Source organism: Phocoena phocoena, chromosome X, assembly GCF_963924675.1.
Source record: "Phocoena phocoena chromosome X, mPhoPho1.1, whole genome shotgun sequence".
NCBI classification, from domain to species: domain Eukaryota; kingdom Metazoa; phylum Chordata; class Mammalia; order Artiodactyla; family Phocoenidae; genus Phocoena; species Phocoena phocoena.
The window spans coordinates 93,111,024-93,123,086 of record NC_089240.1 but is presented as its reverse complement, the minus strand read 5'-3'; the positions used below and the strand labels follow the sequence as shown (position 1 = coordinate 93,123,086).

Here is a 12,063-nt window from a genome sequence, read left to right as displayed (position 1 = left end):
GTAGGATTAGTGTCCTTTTAAGAGATACTAGAGAGCTCATGTGGATGCTCGCTCTCCTTCCGAAGCTCAGAGGAAAGGCCATGCGAAGACTAAGCAGCCATCTACAAGCCAGGAAGAGAGCTCTCAGAAACAGAGCCGTACTGGAACCTTTATCTCCGACTTCCTATCCTCCAGAACTGTGAGAAAATTAATTTCTGTTGTTTAAACCACCTTGTCTGTGGTATTTTGTTATGGCAGCTCGAACAGACTAATACAGGATTTAACCATAATTGAGTATATTTTTACAAATTGAATCAGTTGTTTATATAGTCTGGAAATGAGATATATAGCTTGTTTGTGTTGAAATAGGACATGAAGGGTTTTAACCTGGCTGTGGAGGGAAGACTCTGCCATTTCTGTGTTTCTCTGAGCTTCTAGATACTGTGGAATTATGGTATTGAGTTGGATGTTATGAGTAATACAGTTGGATTTTTTGAACAGAGTTGGTGAGGAACCTGAGTTCAGTTGAAAAGCAAGCATTGTTTGATGACAGAAGAAAAGAACGAAGCTAGAGGACTTCTCTCTTTTCCTGTATCTACCTACAATATAAATAACTTTGTTGAATACCCCTGTTAAAGTAATTAGTGTATTGGTGGGGATTGACATTGTGTTGTTAATGTTACCGCCTACAAATCTCATTCTAAAGAAGAGCAAATTGCCGGAGTAGGGGCTTGCTAATGTCTAAGCGTATTTTTAACCTGTATTTGCCTTGGTATGGCAGGGGAGATAGGAGTTATGGTTAAAAAATTAAGTAAATACACCTTTTTCATAGTTGTACCCCTCTCCCGCAAACATATTTCTAATCTTTCCTGGTCTGCATCAATAGAATAGTCTCAGAAGGGGGGCATAGGAAGTGGCATGCAGCTTAGACTGGGGAGTATCCCGCTCAGATTTACATTGCTTTTCTGGACTTTTGCTGATTCCGTGCAACTACATTTCCCCTGAGAGCTACTATTGACCTGATAGTACTGGCTGCCAGTTGGCAGGGAAGATTTACCTGGATTAGGTGGTTATTTCCTGTTCCTGTCTACAGACTTGGAAAAATGGAGAGAGTTTACTTTCCTCCAAACATTTCTCAGAACATAGTGGCACAAACTGTTCAGAAGTGGGAAAATTCCTTAAAAAGCTATGTCTGGTTGCCTTCAGATAAACACTTCCATTAATATTTCATTTCATTTTGAGCCCCTTTCTGGTTTGTAGTGTTTCTTCAATATATATAGGTAGCCTCAAACCATACGGTAAAAGTATTTTCCAAAAACATTCACTTTTTGTCTTACTATGAACTGTTTTCCTTATTTCCTTGTCATTGAGTAATCAGCTCCTCTCAACAGGCTCAAATCCCTTTTTCTACTTTGATCTGTCTCTGATTATGCTGATGTCTTATGTCCTTTTGTGAACTCATACATGTTTTCATAACAAAACATTTAAGAGTGAAATTGCCTATTTCTTCCCTCTGTGTGTTGGGAAAAGAAAAACCTTTGTTGCTATGTTTAGATGATATGTATTGAATGTTCCCATAATCATTGCCCTGTGTAAAGTAGTTATCACACACAAGATACAATCTCTCATGCTCCGTGGTGTTTATTCTGTTTCAGTCTACTTTAAAATGCTTAACTTCCTAAGTTCTTTTCCCCATTAAGTATTGCTTTTAGATATTTTGGGTTTTTTTAATTTCCATATACATGTTCTTTATAAAAGACGTTGGATGGGCATTTGCAAATGAAAAATTAGAGTCCCAGATTTTGAAGGAATAGTTTTATTCTGTCTACTAAAAGTCTGATTTCTTCCATCTTCAGGCATCTGTCCTAAACACAGTGGGGTTGTCAAGTAGCAATCCCTCCCATCTTTGACACAGATACTTCCCTGCAATACCAACCCCCAAAGAGGATGTTTCCTGGGGCAGGTAAGGAACAGGGAGAGTACAGATGATTCTGTATCTGCTCTACCTCTCATGAGGGCTCTTGAGAACATATACTCAACAGTGCCTAAAATTCATAGAATGTTAAATCTGGAAGAGACAATAACAAGTTATCAAGACTGGCAGACTACTTCCTGGTCCCTGAAAGTGTTGTGTACTTTTACATCTTATTATGGAGTGCCTGGCAAGATGCAGGCCATGAGTGCCTGGCAAAATGCAGCTTATCCTCTAGCACCCTACCCTCTGAGTGAATCATCCCTTCATCAGTCGTAGCATAGCCTGATAAGAAACTGTGTATAATTTCTCCCACTATGTGTTTGAATGCCCTCCAACACATTTCATAGTGTAGTGTTTAATGGTGTTCTTTTTTAATTTACTCTACAAATTTTGAATGTTCGCTTGAATAGACAGGATTATAGTAAGAATGGCGTACATATCTATTTTAGTGGGCTAAACGAGAGGATTGAAGGTAAAGTACTTGTAAATGACTTCCATGTTTTTGATAGGAAATGAATTCACTCATACTTTTAGGTTTCCACTCAAGTCACTGAGGAAGAGAATATACAACTTAGTTCTGTGTTATTGAGAAACCATCAATGGTATTTTAAAGACATGTTTTATATATATATATATATGGGATATATATATATATATATATGTATATATATATATGTTACAGTACGATTCACTTTGTTCTGAATCTGCCAAGGGACCTGTCTTACACACAGCTCTTTTGTATAGGCATTGCTATGGGCAAGGATTGACCTCTTACTGTCCATTTACTGGTTGCTGACGTTGACTCTACCAAATCAGAAGGTGAAAAATGAAGAGGTGAAATTCATCTTTAAAGATAACGTGTGTGAATTTTAGGATACTAGTATTTGTATGAGTAATAGAAGAATTGGTGAGAAAGTGATCCCATCTAATACTTACCTTCCTGATCAACTACTAGTCAGGAGCATTTAGAGAAAAATTTCAGCTGGAGCATTAGAATCTTGTCTCAAGTTATAAGATAGTATATATGATGTAGAAAGCAAAACAAAAACAAAAAACCCTGGAATTTACCTTTTGCTTTTTATTTTAGGGCCTTTAGTGTCGGTCATCCAGCATGTGAATACTAACATTGACAAAGCTTGGCCTTGTACTTAGTCATCTTTTTCAATGCCTCTGGGCATTTGGCTCTTGGAAGGAGGTAATTCTTAGTACTGTCCCCTGGTTTGCATTATTTATTTGGGAACCTGTCTGCCATTGTGGTTACTTGTCAGAGCACAGCATAATTTAAATGTTCAAGGTGGGTGATTGAAGTACTTGAACTTTTTCCCCAACTGCTGATGACTGATTAGAGAGTACTTTAAATAAAGAATGTGTTCTCCAACTTAACAGCATATTATAAGAGATATATGACATACGGTATATCCCCCCAAAATTTTAATTTTTAGAAAGCAGAAATGTATTATATTTCACCAATAATACTGTGAATACTCATATTAACAGGAACCATCCCCAACTGTAGGGTATTAATCTTTTTACAAAATGTCCTAAAATGTATAAATTAATTTATCTCATAAAATCTGACAAAGTTGCTTCAGTTTAGAAACGAATTGCTTTTAAACGTAACCATTAATTGAGACTATCAGTGCTTTGCTGCAGAATCCAGACATCTACTGTATTAAACTTCATTTAAAACTATATTACCCTTCTTAAAACAACAACAGTCAAAACAACTAAATTATTTTCTTGTTGCCATTTTATTATAATTGATATTTTGATGTTTGATGATTGTATTTATTGGCAATAATTTTATCTGAAAATTAAGATAAACTTTCTGGTTTCAGAGTATGACTTTGTTAATATTTGCTGTTGTCCTTCACCTCTCCAAACCCTACTCGTTCTTCTAGGCCAAGCTGAAGATGAACAAACTCACTGAAATTTTCTCCTATCCCAGCAGCTTAATTTATGGCATTTTGGACATGGCTTATAGCACTTACTTCCTTTTGCCTTGGGTTAGTTAGCTGTGAACATGCCCTCCTCCTGTACGTTAGTTAGCTGTGAACATGCCCTCCTCCTGTACTGGCTCCCAGAGAGCAAAGACTATGTTTTAGGCAACTGTGTATCTCCAGTAGCACCTTTCACAGTGCTTTGTACACCCCCCCATACATTCAGTAAGTATTTATTAAATCTGTTTATTTTTTCCCCTGATTTTCTAGACTAGACTTAGGAATCAATCAGTGACTTGAGGTTTAAATGAGGAATGAGGTAGTAATGGCTCTGTAGTCAAGATTGGCCAGGTTTTGAGTTCCTACTTCATGATGTATTAACTGTGGGACTGCCTCATCTGTGAGATAGGAATGTTAGTAATAGTATCAGCCTCCTAGAGTTGTTGATGAGGATTAACATAGATAATCTGTTAAAACCATTTATTGGGCTTTCTGACATATAGAATACATTCAATACAGCATAGCTATAATTGTTGCTAAATGCAGTCCTACTGGGCTAGATGCTAAGCCCCCGAGGGCCTGTCTTCTGGTCTTTATAGCTCAGGCACCTAACCTTGATATAGTAAATATTCAACAACTTTTAATTGAATTGATTGATTTACCCTATTTTTATCTTCCATTACAGCCCACTGTTTGTAACATGGAAGATTGGTCGAGACAAAAGATTGCGTGGATGCATAGGTACTTTTTCTGCCATGAATTTGCATTCAGGACTCAGGGAGTACACACTTACCAGGTGAAGACCAATTTTTGTTACCTCTGCTTCTACATTTAAAAAAAAAAAAGAAAAAAAACTTAAGAAACTTGAACCTGATACTTTAACTCCTTTTTCTTTCCTGAACTGTCAACATTCTTGACTCCTTTCATGTCAGACTTTTTTCTTCTCTTCGACCATTTGCCTTGTCTCTGATAAAATGTTATTGATATATATTATCATAACATAAAATACTGTGATTACATGTATTCTGCCATAGATGTCTTAAAGTGTTTTTTTTTTCCTTTCAGTGGCCATCTTATTTTGTATAACTTGAAAATCAATGACCAAATATCTATGGGTTACTTAAATGTATTATTTCCATAATAATAGTCATTGTGTCTTCTTTGTTAGGCTTTAAAAAAATTGTTGATGTCTATTCCATCTCACACATTTTGTTACACTTTTATGTACTTTTGGAATTGAAGGGAGAACCTAAGATGAAAGTGATGCAACAGCCTGGCAGCATAATCATTCACATTCACACTTTACCCAGAATTAATTGCAGCTTACTTATTTTGTTTCATCCAACACAAGGACAAAGTAATGAATGCCTCATTACAGTTGTTAAGACTTTGTTCTTAATTTCTGAACTCACAAAAAGCTATCTAGCATGCCATCAGATTTTTTTGGTTCAAGTTTAGATTTCTAACAAATTGTGTTCCAAAATTATTTCAAAAGAGGAAAATTCCTTAAATAATAAGCTATTAGCAAAGGAATTTCCTGTTTTTGTTCATATTTCAGGGTGATTATCTGATACAGTTTCTATAGTTGTAATATGCACAGTGTCTGTCCAACAAGAAATTGGTCCCTGCTGACTATTGGTACTTGTGGCAAGTTGCTCAATCTCCAATAGATAAAGTAGTAATTATAGTACTTTGTTCTACAGACTTGATAGGAGTATTAGGGAGATGTCAGGAGAATGAAGTAATAATCAGTCACTGCTTTGCTTCAGGATTAATGTTGTGGAAGATTCATTATTTTACTATAGAATTGCACAAATGCTGCTCATAGCACCAGTTAATAAAATGCTGGCAACTGAGTTTAGTATTCTTATATTTGAAGATGTAGCTCACAGCCACAGGATTTTCGTAGCTTACACTGAAGCCCAGAAAGAAAAGGAAAGGCTTGGAGGGTCATGTTCATTCTTAGGTTTTCACAGGTATTAGAAATGGGGTGTTTGGACTTGATTAAATAATAATTAGGCAGAAAGGGGGTTGAAACACACATTCTGGAAATAGCTACAACTTACTAAAGATAGTACGGTTATAAGTCTAGGCGTGTTAGATTTTTTTTTCCCTGACACGAAATACCATGGACTTATTTTGGGACTTCAGCAAATTCTGCCACGACAGGTGCATATGAAATTACATTTTAAATAGCTAATCAAAGGCAATTTATTATATATTTCCTAAAATAAGTTGTTATGAGGAATACCACTTCCTTGGTATTGCTTGAAAAAAGAGTTCTATGGCCAAATAAATTTTGGGAACACGAGTTAAACAAATTTAAACAGCTCTGCTCACTGCAGGGTTTCTCAGAACCTTTTATGTTAATAGTGTGGTGAATCTCTGAGGGATACGGAATGCAGCATTTCCCAGACTTTTTTGACTTCAGAACCCTTTTATCCTCCCACCCTCGTGTCTTATGCCATTAGTGCTCCAAGGAGCACATTTTCAGAAACAGAAGTATGTTATAAAATTTCCATTTTTCTTTATAGTTGGGGAGCCTGAATTGATAGTATAGAAAACTTTTGTACTTTCAAGTGAAATTGTGGCAGAAATCCCAGTATCAAATATTATATACTTTAGAAATCCTTAGTAGTGGTAACTATAGTAGCAATTTGTTTTTACTTAAAATATGAAATTCTTTTGCCTACACTGATTAAAAGGGATGAAAATATCCAGTTTTTCTGGACTTGCGAATCTGTCTCCTAGGGCAATTACCAAAAGAATTATAGTGTATTTTTTCTGACAATAATATGATTCTGAATGAATCATTCAAATAGTTGGACTTAGAAATTTGCCTACATTTGTATTTGTATTTGTACATATACAGGTGCAGTCTATGGCTCTTCCTGTTTACTTTTCAGCTTTTTTCCCCATGTTTCTCTACAATTTCCTGAAATTGTATACAGCACATTAGAGAGGTATGTGTGTTTGTGTGTGTATATACACATATATGTACCTGGTCTTCTCATTTTTGTTTGGCTTCGTTTCTTTTGCTTAATATGATAATAAGAATGAAGTTATTTGGAAGAGACGAACAAAGAAAACAAGTCTTAAAATATACAGTTGCTCTTTTTTCTGGATTCATTTTAGAGTCAAAACTGTGGCATCATTTTAAAAAGTTGCAGTATAATGTTTTTCAGTCCCATAGGGCGCTTATCATTTCTACATGCTGTTGTTATTAGTGGTATTACTAGCTACCATTTACTAAGAAGTTACTACACGTCAGACACTGCAGAGGAGACTTTATATGCATGGTCCTCACAACAACTCTTAGGTATTAATATCCACATTATAAAAATGAGGAAATTGAGATTTAGATAATTTAACTAATACACCCACTCACACATCTAGTTAGTGGTAGAAACAGGATTCAAACCCAGGCCATCTGACTGCAAAGTCCAAGCTCTTAACTACTACATTTAAGATAAGATAAAATAAAATTTTCTGAGAATATATGTATGTTTTGTAGCTTCATGGTGAAAATAATGAACTTGAAAGCAGGTTCCTATAAATTGTTTAATCATGGGTCAATAATTCTTCAAAAATTCTAGTTAGCAGTTAAGACTGAAATTTTAGAACATTATTTTAAATTCCAGAAAATCCATAGATGGGATCATAAAAAGTATATAACTCAGGGTTGCATAGACTAGTCAGAAGAAAATTGACTTGGATTAATACTGTAGAAAAGGACAATGCTTATTACAGAAATGTACTACTGTATGGTATGAAATTGTGTTCTTTGGCTACACGTAAATAATGGATTAGACTTCAAGAGGAATACAATTCTTCCGAACATAATAGTTGGTGATTCTTGGAGTCTGGTCTTAAAACCTATAAATCATAAAACTTACAAATGGAATCAAATGAACTTAGGGTATTTGGGATAAAAGGGAAGGAGAGAGCAAAACAAAAAATAAACAGTGAAATTAAAGACTCATCAGGTATAGGTGTCTTTTTTAAAAAAAATTAGGATATCTGGTTACTCACTGTCTTCATCTGTGACTAGATAGATTATTATTCCGTTTTCATAATGTTACCCAGCTATACTCTTTATTTTTTATTGTAAAATATGCATACCATAATATTTACCACTTTAACCAATTTTAAGTGTATAATTCTGTGGCCCTAAGTACATTCACATTGATGTGCAACCATCCACCATAAATCTCCAGGACTTTTTCATTTTCCCCAACCGAAACTCTGTACCCACTAAACACTAACTCCCCATTTCCCCTTCCCCCAGCCCCTGACAGCCATCATTCTACTTTGTCTCTATGAATTTAACTCTTCTAGGTGCTTCACAAAAGTGGAATCATACAGTACTTGTCCTTTTGTGACTCGCTCATTTTCATTTGGCATAATGTCTTCAGGGTGCATCCATGTTGTAGCATGTGTTAGAATTTCCTTCCTTTTTAAGGCTGAATAATATTCCACTGTACGTATCTACCACATTTTGTTTGTCCATTCATCCATGCATGGAACTTGGGTGGCTTCTACTTTTTGACTGTTGCACATAATGCTACTATGAACATGGGCACGCAAAAATCCGTATGAGTACCCTTTCTTTTTTAAAAAGCTAACCATTTTATAGAGGATAACGATCTAGTTTGTTTGTGGTCCCTTAATCTCTAAAACCTAAATGTAAAAAATGACCAGGTACTTTTTAAATGAAATGCCTATCCTGGATTAAGTTTTTATGTATAAATATACTGTTTTAAAATTAAAATACTTGTCATAGTCAAGTTTTATGTTCTCCTAATTGAAATTTTGATTTATTGTAGACTGGAATAAGACCTTATAAGTGGGCTGAGGATTTCTCCCAATTGTAAAAATACATAGTTTCTGTGTAGGTAGGAGGAAAACTTTGTGAGAATTACCACATTGAACTATTAAATAGACTATTATTTCCTTGACCTGAGTAAAAGCAGGAAAGATTATAGCAAATAAGAAGCAGGATGGAGAGCTCAGAATTATTGATAGAAGTTTATCCATGGTGAAATTAAAGTTCACAGATTAGTGTATTTATTAGTGGTCAAAACTTCAAGGTAGAAATATTCTTTGTCCCACTTGAAAAAGAATAATTTCTAGTACTCATCAAGCTAGTTGCATTAGTGGCTTTTACATGTTAGAAAGCAAAGACAAATTTGTTTCCTCTTTTTTAGTACTTAGATTATATAGTTTTATAAAGAGGAGAATTACAATTAATATAGATGAACACAAACATCTCAGTCAAAGAAAATTCCTTAAAATCTTGGTTAATAATTTTCCAGTGAAGTGTAGGTCTATTTCTTTCTCTTTTTTTTTTTAACATCTTTATTGGAGTATGATTGCTTTACAATGGTGTGTTAGTTTCTGCTTTCTAACAAAGTGAATCAGTTATACATATACATATGTTCCCATATCTCTTCCTTCTTGCGTCTCCCTCCCTCCCACCCTCCCTATCCCACCCCTCTAGGTGGTCACAAAGCACCCAGCTGATCTCCCTGTGCTATGCGGCTGCTTCCCACTAGCTATCTGTTTTACGTTTGGTAGTGTATATATGTCCATGCCACTCTCTCACTTTGTCCCAGCTTACCCTTCCCCCTCCCCATATCCTCAAGTCCATTCTCTAGTAGATCTGTGTCTTTATTCCCATCTTACCCCTAGGTTCTTCATGACCTTTTCTTAGATTCCCTGTATATGTGTTAGCATACGGTATTTGTTTTCCTCCTTCTGACTTACTTCACTCTGTGTGACAGACTCTAGGTCCATCCACCTCACTACAAATAACTCAATTTCGTTTCTTTTTATGGCTGAGTAATATTCCATTGTATTAGGTCTATTTCTTTATGTAAATTCAAGTTGATAGTACTTTTTCTAGAATATGTAAGTGATTGATAGATGTCTTCTTATTTCATCAAACAGGAATATGGCCTATCATCACGCTTAAAAGACTGCCTTTCCTTTCTTCCCCCTTTACTTGGTTGTTCTTAGCCGTCTTGGCAGTGAAATAATTATGCAGGTGCAGGCAGTGTCTGGAGCTTGATTCGGAGCTATGCCACTTTGTTACACTGCTTAATTCTGAGAAAATAGTAAGGGAGGTTTGTTCTTTCTAGGGAATAGGGTGACCACATAAAAGGTGATGTGTTTTTTTGTGTGTGTGAGAGTGAGGTAAGGGTGTGTGTGTGTGTGTGTGTGTGTGTGTGTGTGTGTGTGTAGGGGGGGGTGAGGGAGAGAGGATGATTGTTTGTTTACATGTTACAAATGTTCACTTACTATTAGGCTTTTTGGGATACTGCAAATAGCTAACAGACCTACTTTATTACTTTCAAAGGTCCTGGCTAGGGGTACTTTTGGGTAACTAGATTCATTGTAAACCAGGTTTGCTTTTATATTTTGGTGTTGTAATCTGGCATTTTTCTAAAGCAGTATGAGTTTAAAACCACCGAAAGCAGCATAATTATATTTTCCGCCTCAGGGTGGACTATTTTGTGATTATTCTTTTTCTTGATTATTTTAGGTAACCAGACTTGGCTCACTGTGAATAATTAGTTTAAGCCAGCTCCCCCTACTCCTCACGGTAATATCAGCCGGATTGATTTTTCTTATGAAAAGAAAAGCTGTACATGAGTCACTCACTTCTGACTGTACACTCTTGTCAGCGAAGCTCATTCTGGAGATGTTAAGGCCAGACTGTTTTTGGCAAGTGTCTGCGGCAAGGCTCCTGGCTAAAATATGCTTTTTGGAGAGAGAAATTAGATCTATCAAAAACACTATGCAAAATTATTTATCTTAATTTACAATCTACATTTTGTTGCCTTTTACAAAAGGTGGCATGGCTTGAGTCCTAAAAGGTATACCTAATTTGTTAGTTTCAGTGTATAAATTACCAAATGAGAAATTAAGTGTTTGTCAGATTTCATAAGCATTTAATTTGAGGTGTAGTTTGGAACCTCGATTGTTACATGCCTTTTACTCGAAATTATCCATAGAATAGCACAGCTAAAATTATAATCTGTGGAGTCCTGGAATCTTGATTTCAGCCGCTAGTTAATGCACTCCTTCATTATGCCGTGGTTGTGCTAATGTGCAGAGATGTGGCCAAAAACTGGCCAGGAGAAACCAAAGAGCAAGAACCATTCCCAGTATGGGTGATGACTCCTGAGTTACAGAGAATTATCTGAATTCATATAGCACCTACTGCCACAGAAATTAAGTGTAGTGAGTATATCAGATTCTAGTTCCTTATCACATCTTTCAGATTTTCAGAGTCTCCACTTGGAATCCCTATGCTGCTTTGATTAAGAGCCACAGGCACAACGCCTTTGGGTAGAAAATCCGAAAATGCCGTCTGAAAAAGGTGAAGGTGTGAGAGAAGCTGAAAATGGGTTTTTGCCCTGTCAGAGCTCTTGGTTTCTGTGTTTCATAAGGAGAGGGTAAACTACAGGAAATTGACCCTATTCTTTTTTTTTTTTTTTAACATCTTTATTGGAGTATAATTGCTTTACAATGGTGTGCTGGTTTCCACCCTACAACAAAATGAATCAGCTGTATATACACATACTTTCCCATATCTCCTCCCTCTTGCATCTCCCTCCCTCCCACCCTCCCCATCCCACCCCTCCAGGCGACCACAAAGCACCGAGCTGATCTCCCTGTGCTATGCGGCTGCGACCCTATTCTTACATCTAACTCTAAACCTTACCCCTTTGCTCTTTCTCCCTTTAATTATGTTTAAACAGTTCATCCTGTAAATCTAGTCTAAATTTTGCCTTAGGAGTTTATGATGTAGTAGGAGAGATAAGCTATATAAATAATTACAGTCCTAGGTAGAGAGTGACTTTTGCCAAAAAGTCAGAGGTGGTGATAATGGATGAACAGATATTCTACATCTGTAATAAAAGCAGAAATGTATTTAAAGCAATTTATGAAATTATTTTATTTGGTCCATCCCTACTTCACTTTGAGTAAAAGCAGAACACTTTATACCACTTTTTGGTTTGTTTTTATCCTATGTGGACAAAAAAAAAGTCCAGATTACAGGGATGTGTGTAAATTATTATTATCAAAGTGACCACATATAAGGTATTGGGTGTTTTGAGAGATTTTACTAACACATATTTTGAAGGGAGGGGGAATGAACTT

General features: G+C 35.9%; 1 protein-coding gene across 2 annotated transcripts in view; it reads left to right on the top strand.

Moving 5' to 3' along the window:
- AMMECR1 (AMMECR nuclear protein 1) overlaps positions 1-12,063 on the top strand; it is a 103,041-nt gene that overhangs the window by 46,117 nt on the left and 44,861 nt on the right. Inside the window, exon 2 of one of the 2 annotated variants that reach the window (XM_065901196.1) lies at positions 4,580-4,690. The exons of the other annotated variant lie outside the window; for it this stretch is intronic. Coding sequence (XP_065757268.1) covers positions 4,580-4,690 — 111 coding nt within the window. The remainder of the gene's footprint in view (positions 1-4,579; positions 4,691-12,063) is intronic. 2 annotated transcript variants of the gene reach the window in all.